This window comes from Pongo abelii, chromosome 11, assembly GCF_028885655.2.
Source record: "Pongo abelii isolate AG06213 chromosome 11, NHGRI_mPonAbe1-v2.0_pri, whole genome shotgun sequence".
In the NCBI taxonomy this organism is placed as follows: Eukaryota; Metazoa; Chordata; class Mammalia; order Primates; family Hominidae; genus Pongo; species Pongo abelii.
Window position 1 is genome coordinate 71,652,993 of NC_071996.2, and position 27,881 is coordinate 71,680,873.

The 27,881-nt window shown below is 41.0% G+C and overlaps 2 protein-coding genes across 5 annotated transcripts in view; one reads left to right on the top strand and one right to left on the bottom strand.

The window, feature by feature from the left end:
- The window catches only part of DHRS9 (dehydrogenase/reductase 9), a 49,361-nt gene extending 37,665 nt beyond the window's left edge, over nucleotides 1–11,696 (top strand). For all 4 annotated transcript variants that reach the window (XM_054549451.2, XM_054549452.2, XM_002812563.5 and 1 more), the window contains 2 exons: nucleotides 7,301–7,464; nucleotides 11,077–11,696. In XM_054549451.2, coding sequence (XP_054405426.1) covers nucleotides 7,301–7,464; nucleotides 11,077–11,300 — 388 coding nt within the window. In that variant the 3' untranslated portion in view covers nucleotides 11,301–11,696. The remainder of the gene's footprint in view (nucleotides 1–7,300; nucleotides 7,465–11,076) is intronic.
- ABCB11 (ATP binding cassette subfamily B member 11) overlaps nucleotides 1–26,760 on the bottom strand; it is a 183,684-nt gene extending 156,924 nt beyond the window's left edge. Inside the window, exon 1 of the mRNA XM_054549455.2 lies at nucleotides 26,566–26,760. The gene's annotated coding sequence lies outside the window, so the exon portion shown is untranslated. The remainder of the gene's footprint in view (nucleotides 1–26,565) is intronic.
- Nucleotides 26,761–27,881: the final 1,121 nt, after the last annotated feature.

Sequence of the window (27,881 nt, forward strand, 5' to 3'; positions counted from 1 at the left end):
CACTACCCTCTCAAGCATCTAGTAACTATCTCTCTACTTTCTGTCTCCATGAGTTTGTTTTAATTTTTAGCTCTCACAAATAAGTGAGAACATGGGAACTTCGTTTTTCTGTGCCTGGCTTATTTTACTTAACATAATGACCACCAGATCCATCCATGTTGTTGCAAATGACAGGATCTCATTCTTTTTTATGGCTCAATAGTACTCCATTGTATATATATACCGCATTTTCCTTATTCATTTTTCTATTGTTGGACATTTAGGTTGCTTCCAAATTTTAGCTGTTGTGAACAGTGCTACAACGAACATGGTAGTGTAGATATCTCTTTGATATATTTATTTCCTTTCTTTTGGGTATATACCCAGCAGTGGTATTGCTGGATCATATGGTAGCTCAATTTTTAGTTTTTTGAGAACCTCCAAACTGTTTTCCATAGTGGTTGTACTAATTTACATTCCCACCAATAGTGTACGAGGATTCTCTTTTCTCATATCATCACCAGCATTTGTTATTGCCTGTCTTTTGTACATATGCCATCTTAACTGGGGTAAGATAATATTTCGTTGTACTTTTGATTTGCATTTTTCTGATGATCAATGATGCTGAGCACCTTTCATATACCTATTTTCCACTTGTATGTCTTTTCAGAAATATCTACTCAGATCTTTTGCCCATTTTAAATTGGATTATTAGACTTTTCCCCATAGAGTTAAGTTCCTTATATATTCTGATTTTTAATTCCTTGTCAGATGGGTAGCTTTCAAATATTTTCTCCCATTCTATGGGTTGTCTTTTCACTTTTTTGAAAGTTTCCTTTGCTGTGCAGAAGCTTTTCAAATTGATGTGATCCCATTTGTCCATTTTTGCTTTAGTTGCCTGTGTTTGTGGCATATTACTCAAGAAATCTTTGCCCAGCTAATTGTCCTGGAGAGTTTCTCCAATGTTTTCTTGTAGTAGTTTCATAGTTTGAGGTCTTAGATTTAAGTCTTTAATCCATTTTGATATGATTTTTGTATATGGTAAGAGATGAGGGTGTAGTTTCATTCTTCTGCATGTGGACATCCAGTTTTCCTAGCACCATTTATTGAAAAGACTATCCTTTCCCCAATATATGTTCTTGACACCTTTGTCAAAAACGAATCATTGTAGATGTTTGGATTTGTTTCTGGGTTCTCTGTCCTGTTCCATTGGTCTATGTGTCCATTTTTATGCCAGTACCATGCTGTTTTGTTTACTATAGCTTTATAGAAAATTTGAAGTCATGTAATGTGATTCCTCCAGTTTTGATGTTTTTGTCCAGGGTGGCTTTGGCTACTCTGGGTCTTTTGTGTTTCTATATAAATTTTAGGATTGTTTTTTCTATTTCTGTAAAGAATGTCATTGGTATTTTGATAGGAATTGCATTGAATCTGTAGATTGCTATCAGTATTGTGCACATCTTAATAATACTGATTCTTCCAATCCATGAACATGGAATATCTTTCCACTTTTTGTATCCTCTTCAATTTCTTTTATCAATGTTTTATAGTTTTTATTGCAGAGATCTCTCATTTCTTTAAGTTAATTCCTAGGCATTTTATTTTATTTTTAACTATTGTAAACGGAATTACTTCCTTGATTTCTTTTTTGGATTGTTTGCTGTTGGCATATAGAAATTGTTTGCTGTTGCCAATAGAAATCTTTTTTGGGTTGTTTGCTGTTAGCTAGTGATTTTTGTATGTTGATTTTGTATCCTGCAACTTTACTGAATTTATTTGTTCTAATAGTTTTTATGTGCGTGGAGTCTTTAGGTTTTTCCAAATATAAGATCATATCATCTGCAAACAAGGATAATTTGACTTCTTCCTTTGCAAATTGGGTTGGAGCTCCATTGTATGTTATTTGTTTTTGAGGAATCTCCAAACAAATACTGCTGCTTTTAAGATCCTTTCTTTACACTTGACCTTTGGGAGCTTGATTAATAAATGTCTTGAGGTAGTCTTCTTTGGGTTAAATCTGCTTAGTGTTCTATAACTTTCTTGTAGTTGGATATTGGTGTCTTCCTCTAGGTTTGGAAATTTCTCTGTTGAATAAACTTTCTACCCCATCTCTCTCTCTCTCTACCTCCTCTATAAAGCCAGTAACTCTTAGATTTGCCCTTTTGAGGCCATTTTTTAGATTCTGTAGCTATGCCTCCTTCTTTTTTTTTTCTTTTGTCTCCTCTGACTGTGTGTTTTCAAATAGCCTGTCTTCAAGCTTACTAATTTTTTTATTTTGCTTGATCAATTCTGCTGGTAAGAGACTGACTCATTCTTTATTATGTGAATTGCATTTTTCAACTCCAGGATTCCTGCTTGATTCTTTTTAATTATTTGTCTCTCTGTCAAATTTATCTGATAGGATTCTGAATTCCTTCTTTGTGTTATCTTGAATTTCACTGAGTTTCCTCAAAACAGCTATTTTGAATTCTCTGTCTGAAAGGTCTCATGTCTCTGTCTCACCAGGATTGGTCTCTTGTGTATTATTTCGTTCATTTGGTGAGGTCATGTTTTTCTGGGTGGTCTTGATGCTTGTGGATCTTTTTTTTTTATGTCTGTGCATTGAAGAGTTAGGTATTTATTGCAGTCTTCACAGTCTGGGCTTGTTTGTACCCATCCTTCTGGGGAAGTCTTTCCAGGTACTTGAAGGGACTTGGCTGTTGTGATCTAACTTTTTGGTTCCTGAAGCCATATCTTCATTAGGGGGCACCCCAAGCCCAGTAAGACTGTGCCTCTTGTAGGCTCATAGAGGTACCACCTTGATGGTCTTGGATAAGATCCAGAAGAATTATCTGGTTTACCAGGAAAAGACTCTTGTTCTCTTCCTTTACTTTCTCCCAAACAAGTGGAGCTTCTGTCTATATACTGAGCTGCCTAGAGCTGGTGGAAGAGTGACACAAGCACTCCTGACCACCATCATTGGGACTGCACTGAGTCAGACCCAAGGCCCTCTGTAACATTGCCCGGCTACTGCCTATGTTTACTCAAAGCCCTGAGGCTCTACAATTAGCAGGTGGTGAAGCCAGCCAATAAGACTTGTGTCCTTCCCTTCGGGGTGGCAAGTTCTCCCTACCCTTGGGTGAGGTGTCCAGAGATGCCATGTGGAAGCCAGGGGCTGGAGTCAGAAACCTTAGGAATCTACCTGGTACTCTATTCTACTGTGGTTGAGCTAGCATCCAAACCACAATACAAAGTCCTTCCCACTTTTCCCTCCCCTTTTCATAAGCAGAGGAGTCTCTCACCATAGCTACCACCACCTCAGGCCTGTGGGAAGTATTGCCTGGCTATGACCAATGTTTACTCAAAGCCCAAGGGCTCTTCAATCAGCTTGTGGTGAATGTTGTTAGGCTTGAGACTCTCATTTCAGGGCACTGGGCTACCCTCTGGCCCAGGATAGGTTGAGAAATGCCATCTAAGAGCCAAGGCCTGGAATTGGAGATGCTAAGTGTCCACTTGGTGCTCTACCCCATTGTAGTCAAACCAAGCTGGCACCTAAGCTGCGAGACAACGTCTCCTTTACTCTTCCCTCTCCTTTTCTGAAGCACAAGGAGTCTCCCCCTATAGCCATCATAGCTGGGAATGTCCTAGGTCACACCTGAGGCCAGCATGTCTCTGAGTCTCACCCAACGCCCATGGTGAGTACCTTGGGTATTGCTCCTGATTTTTCAGGGCCCAAGGGCTCTTTAATCAGCAGGTAATGAATTTTGCTAGGACTAATTTCTTCCCTTCAAGGCAGTGGGTTTCCTTCTGGCTCAGGACAAGTCTAGAAATGTTATCCAGGAGGTAGGGCCTGGAATAGGGGCCTCAGGACTCTGCCTGGTGCCAATGGACAGAGTTCCAATGCAAAGTCCCACAATCACTGTGCTCTCCCTCCCACCCCAAGTATGCAGATCCTGTCTCCATGCCACCCAGTTGCTGCTGGTCTGTGGAGGAGGAGCAGCATCAATAATTCAAGACTGTCTTTCCTACCCTCTTCAGGGCCTCTTTCAGTGATATGAAGTTAAAGTTAGGGACTGTGATCACTCATCTGATTTTTGGTTTTATGAAGGTTTTTTTGCGTGAATAGTTGTTTAATTTGGTGTTCCTCTGGGGAGGATGATCAGTGAAGGCTTCTATTTGGTCATCCTTCTCCACCTCTACCCTATTTAGTACTCTAAGTTATTCCCAGTGTATAGATGATGCCACTAAAACTAAAAGAGGTTAATTAATTTACACAAGGTCACCCAGCTGGTAAGTGGTAGAACTGAGATTTGAACCCGAGTTTAACTCCTTTTTACTTTTTGCCTTCATACATGATGCTAGAGTGGCAGCGAATTTATATTCAACTGGTCAGTTTGTCAAATAGTTAGGGAATCATATAGAGAGGCTAGATCAGAATAGGCTTCTCCATTGATTTACTGTCAGTTGCAGACACAACAGTACCATCCTATTTAAACCTTCAGTAGAAAACCATTAGTTCTTAAATAGCTTCTCCAAGCATGCTGTCCAAGCTTTATAGGTTCATTCCGTGGGAGAGACTGGGGGAAGTGTGCTTAACCATCTTACCTGGAACCAGAACTTATCACCATCAGTTCAAATCCCCTAAAGTACAAATGGTTCTTTCAGTCAAGATTCTGGCAGGAAATGGTGGCACATTAAAACTGGGTAAAAGGCACAGAGTATGCTTAAAGGACTTATAAACATGTGTGAGGTATCTACTGAAATCTCAAATGATAGAATCTAGGGGCTAATGACAGTGGGGGTATTTCTCTTCAGAGGACTGAAGGGACAAGGAGACAGGGCAGTTTCCAGAATCTGGAGACGCAGAGGCTGTTGTCTTCAGTTAAGGGATAAAAATAACCAGCGTTTACACCGCAGGAGGATAACTAATCTGACCCCCTCACCTCTTTCCTGATCTCCCACTGGCACTTTCAATAGACTGAACTCAACAGAAGCCAGAGTATACTTAGTGCAGGTAAGGCTCCCAGGATATGGTACAGACAGAGGGTGGAGGAAAGGACTAGAGAAGCAAGTGGAAGATATTCAGCTGAGTGGTACCTCAATAGGCAAGCAAGAAGACAAAGATATAGTTTTTCCTTCGATTCATCCATTTATTTATTCGACTACTATTTGTTGAAGGCATATGTTAGAGTTAATGATCTATACCATGGACCTAGGTTTAGTTTACTAATAAAACGTTAAAATTATTCCACTGAAATTAATAAAGATAGAGCAATTTCATTTTGCCATTTGATCAGGTTGCCAAGTTTGATTCTCCTAGGAAATAAGCACAAAAATATTGGAACAATACTTCCAAAAAACTAATGTGCATTTGAATCACCTGGGGATCTTTTCAAAATGCAGATTTTGATTAAGTGGATCTGGAAAGGGGCCTGAGACCCTGTATTTCTAACATGCTCCAGGTGCTGCCCATGGTTCAGGGATCACACTTTGAGTAGCAAGGTCATAAAAAACCTCCACTGGTCTCTTTGGCTGACCTTTGGTTCCACTCTACAACCAGCAGTATCATAATAAAATTGTAGTATATGTAATTAGAGATTTACTCACTTTTAAAAAAGATTTCAACTGAAGGGTTTGTGAGCTTTGCCATGCAGGTATGCCATGCCTAATAGTAATCAATAAAGAGTATTTTTCTTAAATGAATCATGGAACTAGTATTTTAAATGGTGTTATGTAGGTGCACCACAATCCAGTGTCAGCATCACAATTTCTATATATAGGAGGGTTTAGGGGCAGCAGTCCATTTGAGAGAGGGTTGGGGCTCCTTAAAGCTGTATTTTCCCAGTATGCATACTGATTTAATATGGTTTTTACTTACCTGGTAAGCTTAGTTGGAGGGCATAAGGCCACTTGTCCCTAGTACGTTATTTTTATGAGTGGGTGGGGAGAAAAGTCTTCCTAAATAGCCTCTTGGCACTGCTACTTCCACAATCTAGAGGAAATCGGGCAACAGGTGAATAAAACAAAAGTAAGTTGGGAAATAATCTTTTTAAATTTTAGTACAAGTCACATACCTTTCAGAATATTTCAAGGTCAAGCCAGCTTGCATTTTTAGTAAAATATATTTCAAACTTTACAATAGTAACGTTGCTAGAAAGCAGAACCTAAGAAAGAATAAATTACATTTTAAGTTCACTAATAGAGATTTTAAAAAATCTTATGGTGAAGAGTTCTATAAAATGAATAAATACTTCCTTATATTATATATTTCTGGTAGGAATATAAATCAAATTTAGGAAATGACTATTCATATACTGGTTTGCTGTACAGGTGGTCCCTGACTTGCAATGTTAAACATGACTTTTCAACTTTACAGTGGTGTGAAAGTGAGATGCATGCATTATAAACTTTTCTTAGAATTTGGAATTTTGATCTTTTACCAGCAGCAATATGTACAATACTCTCTCGCGATGCTGTGCAGGGGCAGTAAACCCCAGCTCCCCGTCAGCCATTGCAATCACAGGGCAAAGAACTGCTATGCTGCAGGGCACTGTGTGGCCAGATGATTTTGCCCCACTGTGGGCCAATGTAAGTGTCCTGAGGACATTTAATGTAGGCTAGGCTAAGCCATGATGTTTGACAGGTTAGGTATATTAAATGCATTTTTTTGACATAGGATATTTTCAACTTACAATGAGTTTATCAGGATGTGACCCCATCTGAAGTCAAGGAACATCTGTATATTGGTTTGCTTTAAAGAATGGGGCACCATGATTCCTGTAAAACCTTGATGCCTAGGGAATGAATAGGCTTTTAGTTTTCTGCTGCAGCATGATATAAAATAAAATAAAACTTGCTCAACAGCATAGGCAGCAGGTTAGTCACATCAGGGATTATCGTATTGTGTCCTTCAAGCACATCCTCATTTGTGCTGCAATCTCCTTATGTTGCTAGAATGGAGGTGAACTTGTCTATCCAGGCTATCATTAGTTCATTTCACCGTAAGGTGGTTTAAGTACTGATAAGAAACCTGTTCATAACCTGAATGTCCACTTAGTCAATGATGAGAGCATGGAGAACACTCTAGGAAGAACAACAGTGGACTGGGGGTGGTGTCCACCCAGATCCCTTTCCTGTCCTGCCGTTAACTAGTCCTCACTTCACCACTCTGAACCTCAGTTTCCTCACTTGCAAAATGAAAGGGAGAGAGGATAAGATATTTCTTTCAAATGCACCCAAATCTGTGATTCCACGAAAAGATTTGTGAGAAAATAGTCACTCAAATAGCAAATATTTTCTAAACAAACCCGGATTAAACATCTTCAATGGGTTCTTTTCACAGACGGGACATGAAAGCTTTTGGTGTGCACGTCTCATGCATTGAACCAGGATTGTTCAAAACAAACTTGGCAGATCCAGTAAAGGTAATTGAAAAAAAACTCGCCATCTGGGAGCAGCTGTCTCCAGACATCAAACAACAATATGGAGAAGGTTACATTGAAAAAAGTGAGTTTCTGGGCGGTGCCAGTGGCCTCTGGAATTCTTTGTCCTGAACAGCATGAAGGAGATTCAAATACAGATGAAATAACAAGGTTCTGAGTAATACCCCAATAAGGATCTTAACCATGGATCAGGGATCTCCTATTAATTTCAGTGTCATCTCTTGCTTCTGTTTATAAACATTTACTGAGCAATTACAAACTGCCAAGTTATCTGCTAAGTGTCTTATGAATTATATCATTTACTCCTCAAAAACTATTAGAGTAATGAGCAGAGGCTTAAGAAAGTGAAATGTCCTGCTCAAGATTACACAACACCTCTTAGTCATGCCTGGACCTGAGCCCAGGAAGGCAACTCGAGCCATGGTCTTCACCTTTACCATACCTCCTCTTTTCCTCAAGCACCAGCGGTACACTTGGCATTAAGGATTTATGGTGGTTACAAAAGATAGAGAAGGTTCAGCCTCTGACCTTTAACTAGTTTACAATCTAGTTGACAACAAGAAGTAACCAAGCGAGAATGTAAAACAATGAAACAATGTAGCACACAATAAAATTGATCCTTTACTTCTTAGGTGTAATCTAACAGCCCAGAAATGGTGCTAGATGGTGTGGTTTCTAATTCCCCAGGGAATTTAGACCAGGAAAAGAGCATTGCTGGTTAAGCCCTAATGGGGCAGGTCAGGTTTGAATAAGACCCAAAGGACAGGAAATAATTACTTGGGTGGAAACTTTCAGGAGCAGGAACACATGGAGGAGGAGACGGAAGACACCAGGAGCCTTCCTGGTCAAGAGATTGAGTCAGAGATGGGAGAATAATAATAAAGATGACATAATGATGGCTAACAAATAGTAAATATTTACTATGTACTTGTCACCATTCTAAGTGCTTTACATGGACACTCATTTAAAATCCCCCAAAAAACTCTATTATCGTCTTCATTTTATAGAAATAGAGGCATAGAGAAGTAACGTACCAAAATTGTACCACCAGTAAGTGGAAGAGCTAGATTTGGACCCAGGCAGCCTGACCCTGCCATTTATGCCTGGCCATGGCACTATAATGTGAACAAGGCATTAAGGACTTTGGTTATACTCCTATTATCAGGCCTTCCCTTCCACCACAAACTTCTTGGGTCGGTTAAAGTTTACTTGATATTCCTCAAGTACTTACTGACCTCCTGCTTTGAGTTGAGCAGGGTTCCACCTAACTATGGGTAATTCTATCCCTCCAAACTGTGCTCATGCCTCTTGATCAGTGGACTTGGTAAGACTGTCAACTGTGGCAAGGTTCGTGGTCAGGAGTTTTCAAGGCAGAGCCAAAAGCCAAGTCAGACACCCCCTGGAGAGGTTTTTAAAATGACTGACTCCTCCAACCACCTACCCCAAACACACACACAGACATACACACACACACACACACATGCACACACACAGAGGTACACACTTTATCTATATATCAGCTGAAATGTCTGGTCTTACAAACGTCTTAGTGCTGACATGTCACTATAGGTTTAGAACCACTGCCATCAAACACTCTACTTTTCAGTTCCTGACTCTGAAGGTTCTATGTAGGTTCCATCTAAGACAGAATTTAATACTTCAGAAACAAAACCCCTCATTTAAAAGAGCTTTCTCTGTTTGATACTGACACCAATGCTTTTTAAATGCCTTTGAATATATCACGGACTTCCATCTCCAATTATTTTTGGCTTGGTTCCTGGTTCATGTGTTCTGTCTCAGAAATACCAAAAGGCATTGAGCTCAGTTTTACACTAGTTGTTCTTATTAGAGTTTTCAAGTCAGGACTTGGAGATCAGCCAAAGCCATGGTCCCAAAGTAGACCACAAATTGAAGGTCATCTTTTCTTAATTTCCCGAGCTGGGATAGTAGGAGTTTAAAATAGCCACTAAGACTTATTAGGTTCTTTGAACAACTTGTGGCCAGCGGGACTTGAAGTTGAAAGAAAGATCTAACATCGTAGACTTTCCCTTGAGAAGACACAGCTCAGGTACGGTTTAAAAGTATGTGAAAATCATATGATAGCTCTACTTTGAATTTAGGGGGAAATCTCTATGCTATTTTCCATAATGACTGTACTAATTTACATTCTCACCAACAGTATGCAAGAGTTTTTTCTCCATGCCCTTGTCAATACTTGTTATCTTTTGTCTTTTGATAATAGCCATTCTAACAAATGTGAGGTAATATCTCATTGTAGTTTTAATTTGCATTTCCCTGATGATTAGTGGTGACGAACATTTTTTTCATATACCTGTTGGCCATTTGTATCTTCTCTTGAGAAAAGTCTATTCAGATTCTCTTCCCATTTTTTAATCAGGTTATTTCTTTTCTTGCTGTTGAGTTTCTTATATATTTTGGATATTAACTGTGCATAAGATATAAAGTTTGCAAATATTTTTTCCCATTCTGTATGTTTTCTCTTCACTCTTTAAACTGTTTCCTTTGCTGTGCGGAAGCTTTTTAGTTGGATACAATCCCACTTATCTAGCTTTGCTGTTGTTTAGCTTTGTGTTTTGGGGGTCATATCCAAAGAAATCATTGCCCAGACCAATGTCAAGAAGTATTTCCTTTATGTTTTCTTCTAGTAGTTTTTTTTTTTTTTTTAATAGAGATGAGTTCACACTATGGTGCCCAGGATGGTCTTGAACTCCCTGGGATCAAGTGATCTTCCCACCTCAGCCTCCCAAAGTGCTGTAATTACAGGTGTGAGCCACCATGCCAGGCCTCTTTTAGCAGTTTTTTAATTTCAGGTCTTATGTTTAAATCTTCAATCCATTTTAAGTTGATTTTTTTATATGGCATAAGATTCAGTTTCATTCTTCTTCATGTGGATATACTGTTTTCCCAATACCATGTATTGAAAAGACTGGGGTTCTAAACTACCACTAATCCGTTGTAAAAACCCTGCCTCTCTAAAGGTATCTTCGCTCATTATTCAAACATTTCATTTGCATGAGAACTGGGATCCTTTTAGCTTCCTGAGTCAGTACATTTGGGGATGATTCTTTCTTTATTTATAGATTATAGAAGCCTATACAAGTATACAAGTGCACACTCACGTCCACACATGCATGCACATACATGCACAAGCACACGTGCAACCCACATTTTCTCTAGACACGTAATCCCCTAAAACAAATTAGAAATCAAACATACAACTTTCTAGGCTTAGGGGCCTCATGGGCTTTATGAAATATCATTTCCTCATTGCTCTAAAGCACTGGCTTTCAAAGTTTGATCCCTGGACCAGCAGCATCAGCATCATCTGGAAATTTGTTAGAAATGCACATTCTTGGCCCCCCCCACCCCACCTCATACCTCAGTCAGAAACTCTGGAGGTAGAACCCAGAAACCTGGGTTTTAATGAGCTCTCTAGAAGAATCTGCTGCCCACCCAATCTTGAGAGCCGCTGGTCTAAAGAAAGCATTGCAGTATCCTTTTCTGAGGAATAGATAGTAAATCCTCAAAATGAGCCTCAATTATAATGGACAATTCAGAATAAATCCCCTTGTATCCATCCTCCCCTTTGCACCCTAGACTTCTACTCTGCTTTCCCCTTCTACCAAAGAGTAAATGTGCTTTTGTCTCCTTTTAGGTCTAGACAAACTGAAAGGCAATAAATCCTATGTGAACATGGACCTCTCTCCGGTGGTAGAGTGCATGGACCACGCTTTAACAAGTCTCTTCCCTAAGACTCATTATGCTGCTGGAAAAGATGCCAAAATTTTCTGGATACCTCTGTCTCACATGCCAGCAGTTTTGCAAGACTTTTTATTGTTGAAACAGAAAGCAGAGCTTGCTAATCCCAAGGCAGTGTGACTCAGCTAACCACAAATGTCTGCTCCAGGCTATGAAATTGGCCGATTTCAAGAGCACTTCTCCTTTTCAACCCCATTCCTTACCTGCTCCAACCTGGACTCATTTAGATCGTGCTTATTTGGATTACAAAAGGGAGTCCCACCATCGCTGGTGGTATCCCAGGGTCCCTGCTCAAGTTTTCTTTGAAAAGGAGGGCTGGAAGGGTACATCACATAGGCAAGTCCTGCCCTGTGTTTAGGCTTTGCCTGCTTGGTGTGAGGTAAGGGAAATTGAAAGACTTGCCCATTTGAAGTGGTCTTCACCGTGACCTGCCCCGTGCTTATGGTCCCAGCATTACAGTAACTTGTGAACATTATGTATCATCTCATCAAAATATTAAAAGATAAGTCAAACATTTTCATGAGTGGATAGACATGTTCTGTTACCTTGCTGAGGATGACTCTGAAGGACTGAAGCTCAGTTCTGATAAGCTTTGAAAAGGACAGGAAAAGGAAGGGTGATCAAGCATTGTGTGACACTGGTATAAGCTAAGGGCAGCAGTAAAACACTAGATAGAACTGCAAACAGAAGGAAAGAAAAAGATAGGAAAAGGAATAAGAGGACTGCAAAAAAGAATATATACCTAAATATATATATATGAAGGGAGACTCCCCAACACTCAGACAAGCCTTCCTAGAGGGAGCTATGGAGGTGAACATCCTATTCAAGGCCACTAAGAACATTGATGCACACAGTTTTCTGATAGAAAGATGTAATGACATAGTAACTAATCATTCCAAAAGAAGAAAAATGTAACATTTTTCTTCTGTTTAGTTTATTCTGATGATTGTAAAAGTAACAAGACCCAGACCATGTGGCACAACTTACACCTGAGATGGCTGGAAATCTTGCATTTGAAGTGTCTTTGAAGCCCCATGAAGATATAGAGCTAAATAAAAAGGCTCTCTTTAGCCTACAGTTACAGTGGGATTAGATCTGCATCTTGCTTGTATTCATGTTTCTAAATTGAATAGACCCTGGGCCCACACCCCATCCAAAAGAACGAGTTCCCTAAACAGACGTTTCCTGATTCCAACAGCCAATACTGCTCACAAAGGTTTGTAGAATATTTACAAGAAGAAGCCTGCAGTGGCAGAATGCAACATTTTTTGCATAATAATATGGTGTAAAGAGCCAGAGAAATTAGCTAATGCACATGTGCAAGTGTGCACGTGCACACACACACACACACACGCATATACACACATGCTTAACATATTGCAAAGAAAGTCTGCCTGTAATCCCAGCAGGTCAAGGCAGAAGGATCGCTTCAGCCCAGGAGTTCAAAACCAGCTTGGGCAATATAGTGAAATCTTGTCTCTACAAAAACTAAAAAGTTAGCTTGACATGGTAGCGTACATCTGTAGTCCCAGCTACTTGGGAGGCTGAGGCGGAGGATCACTTGAGCCAGGAGGTTGAGGCTGCATTGAGCTGTGATCATGCCACTGCACTCCAGCCTGGAAGACAGAGCAAGACCTTGTCTCAAAAAAAAAAAAAGAAAAGAAAAAACACATTTATTATCTGCTGCTTGAAACCATGTCCGTTTGAAGGTATTAGTAATTCTATTCATTTTTAATCACCTTTCCAGAAATATCTGCTTATGAGGTAATTTTCTCCTTTCAAGTTTACAACATATTGGTGAGTGAAAAATCAAATTACAAATGGTGTCAATCCACTTGGATATACATTTCATAATTTTGAAGAAGGATATACTCATCATTTTTGCATCAAAATGAAAAAAAAATCGCAGCAAGAATGAGATGGAAGAATTCTCAGGCAAAGTTAGCTAACCTGCCTGCCTGTGAGGTCATCCCCATCTTGGACCTAGCCCCAGAGACAGCTCACTTGTAGATCTCTGGTTTCTCCTTGTTGCAGTTAACCACCCCACAGTCTGTCCTTGGAGGTAAAGTTCACCAATGTTGTCTGCTGGGGCCCCTCCTCACCTTGAATTCACATCTTGGCTTCATTTCACTGCTTTAGAATTCTTGACAAGCTGCTCCCTGACTTTCCAGACCTCCCAGGGCTACCAAGATGTTTAGACTCTGAAGGAACTTTCTTTGCCAAGCTTCTAACCATTTCAGTCGTATTCTTGGGCCTACCTAGTTGTGTTCTTTCTTTTGTTTTGCCTAGACCTGAGTTCTTTGTTCATTCCTTCTGGTAGCGACAATTTGGTAACTCCCTGTTTCATCCAACCAAAAAATTCTCTCCTTAAAACAAATGTCACCAGGCGTGATATTATTCCAAAATAATACCAAATATATTCACCTAAGCAATTTTTAAAGGTTTTTAAAATACATGAGAAGGTGGGGTGTTGGGGGCATAGAGGCGTAAGTCTCTACAGAGGCACAAGACATGTGTGGTAGGGAGAAAGGGAGGGACGAGGATATCAGAGAGTCACTATATCAGGCATCTTGGGTATGGGTTCCTAGACTTCTCTCTGTCTTACCATAATCACTTCTAATTCTCTGTTCTTTTGGGAGAAATACCTATCAAATTTTTATCTGTAAATATTTGAGGAGACATATTTTAACTATGATGGACATTCTTCTAAGTACTGGCCTATAATAAGGAACATGATGGATGTGAGGCCTTCCTTCCTAGAGCCTTTTGGAAATAATCCAAGTCTAAGGCCAATACTCAGGAAGCCTTAGAGGACCTTCTCCAGGAATGCACAGCCAAGATGAACGGAGATGTTGTCCTCCACCACGTCTAGCTTGAAGGATTCTTCCTCACTTAGTTTAGAGAGACCAAGAGAACCTCCCAAACCCTCCCTCTGACCTGATCCAAAAATCCAAGTGTGTCCTTCATCTGGGCATCCACAATATATTCAGATCTGGAGTTTTTATCTTCCCCACCCCACAGACGTTTTCCCAGTCCAGCACCAACTACTGTCAATTTAATCTCCAGAGGGATCTGGAGTCTGTCTACCTTTCTTCATCTCCAGTGCGATCACCTGTTCAAGCCATCCTCATCTCTTGTTTCTACTACAGCATATCCACCTTGTGCCCATCATTGATTTCTCTTCATTGTAGTCAGAATTGTTCATAATTAATATCTAATCATTCCACTCCTTCTGTCGTTGCTTTCTTGAAAGCTTCAAAGTGTTCCCGTTGCACTTTGGCTGAAGACTAAACTGCATTATGTGAACCCTGCTGCCACCATACTCCTCATTAGCCTCATTTTATAGCACTATTCTCTTCACTTGGCCACCTCAGCAGCTTTCCCATGCTTCTCCCTGGAAAGTTCCATCTTACCTGGCTTTCTAGTTTCTTTGTGCTACAGATCTCAACCACGTCCTCAGGGACGCCTGCACAATTTCAAATTCTGACCACCACCTCTTTATCCAGTTAGGTTCCCATCTTGTACACTCTCACTGTGCCCTGTAATTTTCTTCAGGAATCTTATCACAGTCTGTAATTGTATATGCATATGGTTAGTTAATATAGGTCTCCTGTATCATATCATAAGCTCCGTGAAATCAGGAATAATGATGCTTTGCTTATCTTTGTATCCCCTTACCTAGGACCTCGCTGGCACACAGATCAATGTTCAATACATGTTTGTTGAATGAACACAAAAATTAGTCTATATTAGCCTTTCTAACTAAGGGTCAATTTATTACTCAAGATCAAGCTAGTCGGGTACAGTGGCTCACGCCTGTAATCCCAATACTTTGGGGGGGCCAATGCGGGAGGATCAGTTCCAGAGCAGCCTGGACAACACAGGGAGGCCCCATCTCTACAGAAACAAATTAAAAATATAAAAATTAGCTGAGCGTGCTGGCATGTGCCTGTAGTCCTAGCTACTCGGAAGTCTGAGGCAAGAGGATATCTTGAGCCCAGGAGTTTGAGGCTGCAATGAGCTATGATTGCACCACTATAGTCCAGCCTGGGCAACAGAGCAAAACTCTGTCTCTAAAACATGAAAAATAAATAAGTTTTTTCAAAAAGATCAAGCTTGCTGATCCCATTAGTTGTGCCGTCAGTGTGTCAGTTCGGTCAAAGTCTCATAACTTCCTTGAGACTTCCTGAAGGCTCCCCAGCTCTGGCTCTGCTCTCAGCCTCCCCTGATACTGAGCAGTGTTACTGCAGTGATTTCTCACCACATATTGCAAAGGAGCCTGCCTCCATGCCAAGCCATCCTGGGCCCAGTAGGCACAGAACTAAAAGAGCACCAGGGATCATTGAGTCTATTTCTCTGCTTACAGGCAGGACATGTCTAAGCCATCCAGCCTGAAGAGAATCTCTTCTAGTTAAAAATCTCTCCAGAAATTCTATAACTTCTGTTATCTTAGGGTAGACCAATACTTAATGACCAATATTTCACCCTGACCAATAGTTAATGAGAAAAATTTTCTGGAAACTTCTTTAAAAAATGATCAATTTTGGCTCTTCTGCACACTATTAATCCCAGTAGTTTTTGAGAACACAAGACATCACAGTCCCATCAATGTGGAGGAAAAAGCTAAACATTCTCAAAATGAAAAACATTTTTATATTTATGACAACTCAATCTAAGCCATAGTTTATAAGGACAAAGCTGACCAAGAGTTTTGTGAGTCTTTGCCAGTTGAAAAATAAGATAATTTGATATTCCTAATGCTAACATTCTTCCTCAACTCTGCAATTCATTTTTTAAAAAGAAAATATAATTTCCATCCTAGTAGATGAGGTACTAATACAGCCAGAGCTTTAGTACAGATTCTGGTTTAGTAGCATTTCCAAGCATCTTTCTTTTTTTTTTCCTTCTATTTTCTTTTTTGCATATAACACCTGCTCAAGCAGGAACCAGATCACAGTTCTTGCCTGATTAGACCCTAGAAATAGCAATCCAGCCTAAAATAGTTCAGGTGAGGGCAATAGAGCATTCTGTCTCATTCTACAACTAACAACTCTCCTGAACTGTTCTATTTTACTTCCTTTTGAGAAACTGGAAACAGAAAGGATTCTGCTATGAATACATAGTGTAAGTTCTGGGCAAAAACCATCTATCCCCATATGTAGGTAAAATATTTACTTACCGTGTTCTGAGTCTGTTTTTTCCTCCTAGGTATGGCAACTGTAACTTGAGTATAATGCCACCCAATTAATGTTGATGCCTGAATTATGAACCAGGTAATCCAAACAACCTGGCTTGCCATGGGCATAATAGGAGAAATAGTCATAATGATTGCTTAATACTTAAGTATAGGTCAGATTTTTAATACACTTTACTGTCTATTACATGAATGATATCATGTAACCCTAATCATATCTCACTTATGTGTGTTTTTTAGAGATGGAGAAGTGAAATCACAGAAAGACGAGCAACTTGCTAAGGTTACACTGCTAGTGAATATGGGCCAGGGTTCAAGCCCAGGCAGCTTGATGTTGAAGCCTATGCGCAGAACCACCATGCTGTATTATTAAAAAGGATTTGAGGCCAGGCGCGGTGGCTCATGCCTGTAATCCCAGCACTTTGGGAAGCCGAGGCGGGTGGATCACCTGAGGTCAGGAGTTCGAGACCAGCCTGGCCAACATGGCAAAACTCTGTCTTTATTAAAAATACAAAAATTAGCCAGGTGTGGTGGTGGGCACCTAAAAAAGGAATTTGAGTCTTAGACAGTATTTCCCTAAACTTTGATTCTGGTTCAACAAAAAACAAGACTGTTATTAAATTAATCTAGCATTAGTCTTACCTGGCCAATAATCAATTATGCATAAGAGTGATGCATAATTTTGAGCAATATACAAAGATATACTCTTTTTAGTTTTCCTATATTCTATTTTCAAAATGTTCTCACTCATGATGAAATAATAAAGGCACTTAAACATCATTCCCTAGATCCTTAAAGTTTTTTAACTAGATTTCTGGATTTTCTTTCTTTCTTTTTTTCTCTTTTTTAATCTTCTTTCTTTTTTTGTTGTTATGGATTTTGTCCATTTGTTGTTGTTAGTTGTTTCAGGAATTTATTTGCAATCACTTTTTGCTAATTTCAATAAAGGCCTTAGATCAACTGTTCTGACCCAAGATCAACAGTACACATCTTCCAGCTTTTAAGATGAGACAAAAGAAAAAGAACAGAAGTCTGGGGTTCCACAAATACTGTTTCCAGATGGCTGTGTTTTTTTCAACAAATAGTGGGACAAACTATGCTGGTCCTTGTGGCTAGGGCCAGTCCTGGGAATACTAATGAGAGAAATGAGGAGACCTTAGCTGGAATGAGGTCAGGGCCTCCTGGCACTACCACACTGCAATCTAAAAACAAAAAAACAACAACAACAAAAAAAACAGTAAGTGGCTGGACTTTCTCATTTGGCTAGAAGAGGTCACATAGCTCATAATCTGTCTCACAGAGACACTTCCACTAAGAACATTCCCAAGATGACAAGTTTCTGCTCCAATGCCACTAAAGACTGGATGGTCACCACCTTCTAATTACCCTGTTGATTAGCTTTAGTTATTAGAACATTCTTTATAATTTTTCACCCAAAATTTCTCAGTGTGGATGAGGGGAGAAATGGCTATTGTTTCTGCTGCCATCATGATGATAATGGTTCACATTCACTGAGCCTTTAAAATGAGCCAGAATCTCCCCAGAATGCTATCTATGCACTTTCTCATGAAGTCTTTACAACTTTTACACAACAGGTGCATTTATTGTCCCATTTTACAAATGAGGATTCTAAAATTCAAGATTCTTTCATCTCTAGTAATCTAAGATTCCTAAATTCCCACTTGATAAAATGCTTGTTCCCAAAAATAAATATACAAGAAAAGCATAATTAGACAATGGATTTTAAAAGCCAAAATTCTTCATTAAAGTTCTTTCTGAACTCTGGAGCCACTGTAAATGAGAAACTCTAAATCTCTGGGTGCTGAAAGCAGAAGTCAAGCCTCCTGGCCAGTCATCCCCAAGCACTTTCCCCATGCCTTCAGACCTTGAGAGAAATGATGGACAGTGTGTGCAGGCTCTTCCCACATTCCTTCCACTCTCTCCAACCCCTGCTGCAGACACTCTTTTAAGAAATTAGGCTTTTTTCATGAACAGAAATACATGCAGTTACCTTCATGCTTTACAAATGTCAATGCTCATTCTGAATGAAATAAAAGTGTTCTGGTCAGAAAACTCTCCAAGCACTCAAATGTTCTTTGGACCCCCTCCCAATTGGCCATTCTTTCACCTCCAAAGTGGAATAAAATCTGATCTGAGTTCTGTCCCTGCAAGGAGCATTTTTATCACTGATTTAAATGAAAACAAAGGCAGGTTTGTTAACTCACCAGGGAAATACATGAGAAGACAGAATCTGGGTCTAAAATGCTGCTATGAGTTCTAACCACGGACTAACAGGATGAAATGGTACAGGGAAAGGTGCAAGGCTCTGTTTTGCTTCCAAAAAAGTAAACATGGGATTCAAAGCCACACTGTGAAAATAATTGAGGTATTTTATGCAAAAATCAGTTCCAAATGAATCAATGATGTGATATGACAGTGTGACATAACCACTCCCCCCTTACCTCCAAAAGGAAAAAAAGGAAATCATGCTTTGATCTCATCTTAAATTTTAAATTTACAACATATAGAGTAAGGTTAGTAATGGCTATGTCTACTCCCAGCTGCTCAGGGCTCTGGTAAAACTCGCCTTCACTGTTGGGAACTCTACATTTATAGAGCAACAGACACTTTGGAGTGGGCGGCAGGAGAGCAGATTATCTGAAGTCCAGGTTAGCGGAAGGAGCTGGGCTTGTTTGCTTGGAAGAGACTGAGGGAAGACAGTACAGCCCACTTAAAGGGGCCTCCCTGAGAACGGGAATTAAACTCATATTAGAGGGCACAGAGTGGCAGAGCCAGGGTCATGGGTGGAAGTTACATGGAGTTCAAGTTCAGCACCATAGAGGGGATTTTTGTATCACTAGGAGTTTGGTTGAAGGGCAGCTGCCATTGGCAGGCAAGCACAGGAAGGACCACCCTTGGAATGGGGATGCCAGAGAAGGGAGTCAAGCAATATGGGGTTGCACTTGCTGATTTGGATGACATTTGAGGATTCTGTGGCTGGACAGGGGCTTTCTTCAAATATGGTACATACCAGCATAAAGAGACCTAGCCTTTCTAATTACTAAAACCTTGGTATACAACAAGCCAAATGTCTCTTGCTTCAGTTTTCATGAGGTCTGAAATTTCATTTCTTCAAGACTTGAAAGAAGCGCCTTAGCTTCTGATGAGGAGAAAGGAGGCAGCTGCTGAAAGGAGAGGGAATACACATCAGGATGAACTAAAGCTAAATTTCAGATCTTGCCCAGAAGCAGCCCCCAGGATTAGCACAGGGAAAAGGAGGCTGGAAGGATTCTTGGGGCAACCTGCAACCTGGGCATCCATAGCTAGTTTAATTGTGTGGGTGTGCAGTTGTCAGAAACATGTGCTCACTTCTTAAAACAGATGTGATTAATGGATCCAGTATAAATTGAACAACAAAACTAGGAAAGAATATACAGTGAAATCTTATTCTTCTTCTTCCCAGGCCTCTGGTCCCTAGCTAAGACTTTCTCCTGTGTCGCTCCTGAGATGCGTATATATAGACAATGTATAGATAACCTTTTCACATACTTTTTACACAAACAGTAGCAGAGCTAGACTCCACATTTTCTCTACCTTGCTCTATAACATTCAAATTTTAATGAACAAAAGACTAGGAATCCTAAAAAATAATGGTCACAGTCATCATTTTCAAATCTGGCCCTCTTTAGGCAATAGATGGCTATGATTCCATCAGTTTTACTTCTTCAGTGCCTGACTTAACCAACATATTGTCAACTAAGTAACAAATACAGAGAGGCTGTCTAAAAGAAAATGATGTTTATTTGGGAGTAGGGCATTGCAATGGGAATACACATGCCATAGTAAACTATGTGTGCATTCAGGGAGGCAAAAAAAAAAAAAAAAAAGACAAGGAGTTTTAAAGGAAAAAATGAGAAGGATACATAATTATTTTGAAATGATTACCCTTGGCTACAAAGATCAATAACAAGGGTGGTGCCAGTCTGAGGTTGGGCAGACAGTTCCTGGGCAGATGTCCTTGCAGAAGTATTTTTTGTGTAAGATTGTGATGGCGTTTGTGCAAGGTTGTAGTTTTTGCAGAGTCTTTTATGATAGACTTTTTTAAAATCAGGCATGCAAATATGAGAACTCTCTCTTCACAGCCTTCATAGCTCTATTTGTTAGGAGTTTTTTTTTTTTTTTTTTTAACACAAGTGACTCTATTTTGGTTGTGACAACTTCACAACATGAAGTCATTCAATATTGATGCTATTATTCCTTCATTAAATACATCTTGAAGTTAATATTCCCTATACTCATTTCCTCTCTAATTTATTGTAGCAATTATATTTACCCTGGATAAAATAAGAAAGAAGATAATTGTATTGACTGTAAGCAAGTCTTATGAGTGTAATGCCATTTATCAACAATAGCATTTACAAGTGGAATCACCAATCCATTAATAAATCATTTTGAAGGTAAGTTACTCCTCTAAGTGAAGTTAATTAATTATTTCAGACAACTATTTAGAAAATATGACCTTCCCTTTGGTGATCTAATTCCTGAAGAGTGTTTGATTCACTAAGAGTCAGTTCCATGATACCAGTAGTCAAGGCTTCTAAAAGTAAGACATGGATTGAAACTTTCCTTTTATTTATTTCTTAAACCTGTTCTTTCTGTTTTTTAAATGAGTATCAGAGATCCACTTACTTGACTATTGGCAAAAAGTAGCAAATGAGGCATTAACAAAGTTGCCCTGTCTGATTCTAAAACCTAAACCTCTTTGACAGTTCGCTGTTAAGTAAACCACTTCCCTGCTGTGGGGAAATGGAGTCATCACACTCATTATTACCTTGAAATGACAGGGGAGCTGTTATGGGTTGAAATATATCACCCCAGCAAAAAATATATGTTGGAGTCCTAACCCCCACTACCTCAGAATGTGACCTTATTTGGAGACAGCCTCTTTACAGAGGTAATCGAGTTAAAATGAGGTCATTAGTGTGGACCCTAATCCAATATGACATATGCTCCTATAAAAAGGAAAATTTGGACACAGACACATAGAGGGAAGATAACATGAAGAGATGCATGAGAAGATAGCCATCCACAAGCCAAGGACAGAGGCCTGGAACTGATCCTTCCCTCACAGCCCTCAAAGGAAGCAACCCTGCCAACACCTTGATTTCTGAATTTTAGCTTCCAAGAGTGTGAGACAACATTTTTCTGTTGTTTAAGCCCCACAGTCTGTGGTCCTTCATTATGGAGCCATGCGATGATGGGGCTGTGGCACTGGCTTGGCAGCACGATGGAGTGAAACTCTCCTCAGGAGCTCATCTAGCCCATCGTCTTGCCTCTGAGCATCTTTCCTGGATGAGTACTTTAAAAAGATGGTGAGAAGTCTGTCTAGAAGTGCCTCATAGGTGGTCAAGAACAGATACTCTTGGATCGAGCTCCTGAGGTCAAAACCCATCTCTGCCCTTAGCATTGGCTTGACCATTGGCATATTACTTAATTTCTCTTAGTTTTCTCATCTGTAAAATGGGGGTGGGTGTACCTTGGACAGTCACAAGAATTAAACAAGTAAATGCATGTCAAATATAGCATAGTGCTTTTAATGTATTCTAGCTATTAGTATTATTCATTTTGTTGGCACTTTTTCAAATTAGCTTAGGTTCATGGCAGAACCTAGCTATAAGTTGGCCCCCACCTTGATCTGTTATTTGAATGGATTGGCCAAGGTCAAAGACAAGGAGAAGAGCAACACTCTGACTTTTGTTCTTCCCTATTGTATAAGTTAGGTGTAACGAGAACAGATCCTCAGCAGAACACTCAGAATGATGAGAGGAGATCCGAGACCTGTGGGGAAAACAACCGCACCAAACATCCATTCATCACCATTTTCTCAGCACCACTGTGGAGAGTCCTACCCATGGCTACAGAGGAATGGCCCAAGATGGAAGCCTGGCCTGGCAATGCCTTCAGTTACCAGAAGGATGTTCCTATACATAGTGGCAAAGTTGCAAGTCCCTTCAGATCACCAACACTCCTCCTAATTTCAAAGAAAAGGGAATAGAGGCCCTGAAAGGTGGGGAGACTTAAATAATACTAAGTCAGATTCAGGACAGAGCAAGAGTTGGATAAGAAGAAATGGGCTTCCTCTATTGCGGGAAAGGTAAGAGAGTTCAGTTACACAGCAGGAAAGCTGACCCCAGAGACTGACCAGAATAGAGAACTAAGAGCATGATACCCTCAGCCCTGTAAAGTTGTAGAAATAAGATGATAATGATGATGATAATGGTTATTACCAAATGTTGAGCAACTGTTCAATAACAGCACTAATTGTGTGTTCATCGGCTAATTGTTAATTAAACTGTGTTAACTGTTTTGCATGCGTGGTTACCTCATTTAATCTTTCTACAACAACCTTGCAAGACTATGAAGAGGAGCAGAGCTCAGATAGGGTATGCAACTTATCCAGAATCTCAGAGCTTAAGGGATAGCAGTTGGGACCACCAACCTCTACTTCAGACAGCCTCCCGCAGGCAGCCACCAGCAACAGATGCTGCTAAGGGCCCTTCTGGCTCTGTGGTTGTATGTTTTTAGAATATCTAAGTCACAGCCATGAGAAGTTTTATCTCTTATCAGTGAAGTCAATTCACTTGGTCATAGAGAGTTTTGAACTGTGAAAACTGTTATTATAAAAAATAATTACCACACTTTGGAGAAAGAACAGTTCTCATACCAAATCTTTGGTGAATTTGCATCTGATATTTTCTGGTTTTTTATTTTCTAGAGACAGGTTCTTGTTATGTTGCTCAGGCTGATCTCTAACTCGTAGGCTCAAGTAATCCTGCCACCTCAGTTTGCAGGCAGCTGGGACTATAGGTATGCACCATCCCTGGCTTGCATCTGGCATTGGTTGTTTCTGTGTTACCATAAACTTGCAGAAATCCTTGCTTTTCCGCAAGGTAATGACAGCAGCACTTCCCCCTTGCACTTTTCTAGCACAGTGTAATGAAATGCAATAGAAACCACAGGAAATACTGTGGTCAGGTTTTGAACCTGAGCTATCACCCTCAACCTGAACACTGTGACAAAGGTACTGTGAATTTTTTTTTTAAAGGGGGGTGAAATAGTGAGGAGGTCCTGGTCCTTTTTTAATGTAAAATCAGCCTGGGCATGATGAGAAACACCATTGGAGGAAGACTGAGGTACCTGACTCACGGCTGTTGGTTACCAATGCCTCCACTTAAACCCAAACTAAGAAAAAAACAGAGGGACCCCACCTAGGAGGCCCTCTCAGCTCCCAGAAGCAGTCTGATGGAGAAGGGATGTGACAGGAGGCCTGCCCTTGTGATAACTGACATATTTCCTACACTTAGCATTTTATTTGGCTCCAAGTTAGGTGACAAGCAGATCCTAAGTGCCTTCTGTTTTCAAGCCAAGTAGAAATTGCATAAGATCTCTACATCTCATCCCTAGATGGTTAAAGTGCCGATTGCTCTCTCATTTCAGCAGGAAGTGAAGTAAGACCACCTGCATTTCTGTAAATTGCCAAGGAAGCTTGCAAAAGGTACACTATGAACCCAAAATAAGTTCATACAGAAAGAAAGTGTGAATGAATAACAGCAGAAAGATATATCCCTTGTTGGATACATTTTATGTAGATATGTGCTATATGCATCATCTAATACAATCTTCTCAACGACCTTATGTGGTAAGTGCCACAATGATGCCTCATTTTACAGATGGAAAAAATAGAGATGTGAGAGAGGTAAGTGTTGTGCCCAAGGACACACACATGCATATGTACACAGGGGACTAAACTGGGACTCAGCTGTCTGCCTTGTCAGACACTTGTGGGCCTCTCCATCACCCCGTCTCTTCCCACACACAAAGCGACTTTTCAAAATGACTTATTCACGTGTTCTAATTCACTTCCCTTTCTTGTAAGCATTTAAGCCTGCAGCAAAAGCAGCTAGTCTGTCAACTATTTTCTTTTTTTGGATAAGCCCACATTTACCTGTGCTACCTATGTTACCAAGAATCCCTCTTTTCTCCTTCCGTAGTAAAAATAGAAGACAGAAGAGTATTTTCTAATTAATTCCAACTCTTCTGCAATAGAAAAGTGGCCACAAAGAAATTGAAAGGAAAAGAAAATTGAAAGCTAAAAGGTTTTGAGATTTGTTAGGAAAACATTTTGATATTACACTGGAGTGGGTCACTGCAAAAACTGATCCACGACTTTTAGTGAAGCTAGAAGCAAGACATGGCTTGTCCTGGTCTGGAGGTTCTGTGCCAGCCATCCCAGGGAAGGTGGACCCCTATTAGTGAGTCACCTCACTCGGCCCGATTGGCAGCCCAGGCTCCAAAGCTACAGCCTAACAGTTTCTCATAATTGTCAAAGAGCAAATGGCCACATCTAAGCTGGAAATGGTTGCATGAGCTATTTTAGGGTAAACCTTAAGGTTTACTTTGAAAAATCCATTAAAACATCCAAAAACATACCAAAAAAATCCTCTCTATACTATATTTTTATAGACAGAAATGGCATGTTCATGAACACAGCCCATGGAAGCAGTTTCAGATTTCGGATGAGAGACAGCCAACAGGCAGAGGGGTCTAACCTTTGCTGAGAGTGGCAGGCACTTCACAGATGTTGTCTTTACTCTCACAGGATTCTCTTCATCACCCTGAAATAACAACACTTATTCCTGCCACCATTTTGAAATTGTCGCCATCAATAAGGTTAAGTGCTTAGTCCAGGGTCACGCTCCTGGTTAATGGCTAAGTTAGGAGTTGAACCCTAGCCTCTTTAACTCCCAAATCCAACCTCTTTCCACTGCGTGAACTTGGTCTCCTCTGACTACTCGGTGGGTAAAGACGTCCTGGACACAGATCACTCTTCCTCCCAGTGGTTGTGGTCTGGATGCAGCTTCCAGGGGACTGGACAAGCTACTTCCTGAAGCGGGCTCCCTCCCCACTTCCACCCCTCCCCGCGACACCCTGGCCCAGGGAATGAGTGAAAATCAGTTGAGATTCCTCTCCTTATTCCCGCACCTGGGCTCAATTTTTTGCCAGGATTAGAGCACGCAAGCTCAGTGCTCTCAATTGGACACTAGGGGGCGCCCTATGCCCATAAAATACCTGGGATCCCAGTAAGCGTCCCGCAGCCCCTGTTTGGTCATATTGGGAAGGAACGAGTCCGTCCTCTAAGCAGTTTCACTTAAATGGACGAAAATCTACCATGGTTTGAAAGAAATCTGGTTAAATTACTGGGATTATCTAGTAGGCAAGCTGTTTTGGACAACCTAAAGCCAACATACTCTTAGTTCAGTAGTACTATGACAATACTGAACATATAAAAGGACAGGTCTCCACTGTCTGATGGAAAACCGCCATCCTCGCAGCCCAGCCATTGCTAACGTCTAGGACAACCTGGAGTAACCAGAACACAGTTGATCAATGATAAACGTAATAAAAAGCCAAGTGATCAAAAATACTCCAAGGTATACAAGAAAAATAGCCCCCATATCCAAAGCGCTGCCCATCTCCCGCGCCTCGGCTCACTGCATTTGTTCACCTTTGTGGAGAGGGAACAGGCATGGGTGAAGTTGGCCACTTGGAGAAGCTGTTGTTTGTTGCACCCAGGAAGCCCAGAGAGCAGCAGAAAGAAGGAACCGTGTGCTGTCATTTGGTGAAGCCTAGGGCAGAGGCCCCAGGTGCCCGCCTCTGCGCTGAGGCCTTTCAAAGCTATGCTCTTGGCAACAGCCTTTGAAATAACTGGGTGCTGGCAACACAGGCTTGGCATTAATATGCAAATAAGAATACTTCAGGCTCCCACTTCATGCTTTTGGATCGTTTTAAAAATCCAGCCACTTACCATGACTAACATAAAATAAAGGGGAAAGAAAAAGTGGTACGACCTTCGCTTGGTTTCTCCCACCGACCTCCTTGTGCTGGAGCCAAGCACTTTTCAAACCAGAGACAGAGAGGGCTGGGGTCTCAACTAGGATCAGGGACCGCTTAGGGCTAAGGATATTTTCACCTCCCCTCTCTAACAAAAGCTTTGGGATGAATAATAGGCACCACTTAGCTCCGTCAATCAACCTCAGTTGCTCTATTTTCATTGCTACCGAGATGTATAAAAAGCTAAAGTTTGCTACAAAGCCCCCATCGAGGCATTCAGGAAATCCCGGGGAGGCTTACTGCGCGGATGGCTGTGAGCTTGCCAGGCGGCGATTGTGCACATCGTTTCCTTACAGCGTCCTTCCTGCCGCTCTGCCTTCCGTGCCTCTTCCTTTGTTTGCCTGCTCCCCTGAGATGGGCCTGCAAGGAGACGCCCCAGAGGCAAGCACGTCTCTATAATAAGATGTGACAGCGAGTTTGGGGAATTTGCTGGCTATACATCATTATAAAAACGAATTCTGCGTCATTATCCGTTGCTTTTCTGAGACAGGAACGTGAGTGGTAAGGTTCTCCTGTCCCTAGCGCTCTGAGAACAAGGGCAAGCACAGAGCAGGTGTTGACTGGCCAACCTGCTGGCAAAGTGCCCTGCCAGTGGGAGAGGGACAATCTCCAATACAAACTGAATCAGCTGTCAAACTAAGCCTACTACCAACAGCTGAATGGTGAAGAAACAAACAACACTTGTTGAAGTCCTTAGAAGATGAATTACATCTGTTTCAAAATTCCTGGCACCCTCTAAGAGGAATCAGAGTTCATGGGCATTTCTTTGCCTTGGTATCCTCAGAGAGCAGGGGACTTCGAGCTTTTGCTGTAGGGATAGTGCCATGAGATGAAGGGCTGGAAACAGGGGAGAGACTATGTTTTAACTGATAGCACGGAACTAGGAAGAGGTAGCCTTGCATCAAATGGAATGGGATGACAATACTAACATGGATAAAAAAGAAACCCTCCCAGGTTCCACCTCTGCATGCTGCTAAACAATGACCTCCATGTCTCCAATCCACACTCACTCACCTGCACTCTCCATCTCCCAGCCCTTTACCCTTCTGCTCTGATCTCTGACCTTTCCCTTCCTATAAGACACAAACATGCACCTGCTGCTTCTGTAGACACTACTCTTGATGGGGTTCAGGACATGCTACATCATGTCCATATGGCATCTTATGAGGACAGGGGTTCACACCTATAATCCCAGCACTTTGGGAGGCCAAGGTGGGAGGATCACGTGAGCCCCAGAATTTGAGACTCGCCTCGGCAACACAGTGAGACCCTGTCTCTAGAAAAAAATTTAAAAATTGGCCAGGCATGAGGGCATGCACCTATAGTCCCAGCTACTTGGGAGGCTGAGGCAAGAGGATCCCTTGAGCCCAGGAGTGTGAGGCTGCAGTGAGCTATGATCATACTACTGCATTCCAGCCTGGGTGGCAGAGTGAGATTCTGTCTCTAAAAATAAATCAATGGCATCTTAGCATTTGAAAAACAACAGAAGCAAGAAGGTCACTTTCACCTCCCTGCCCGCCACTCCCTGGAAACCTGTTATAAAACCTAGGAAGCGT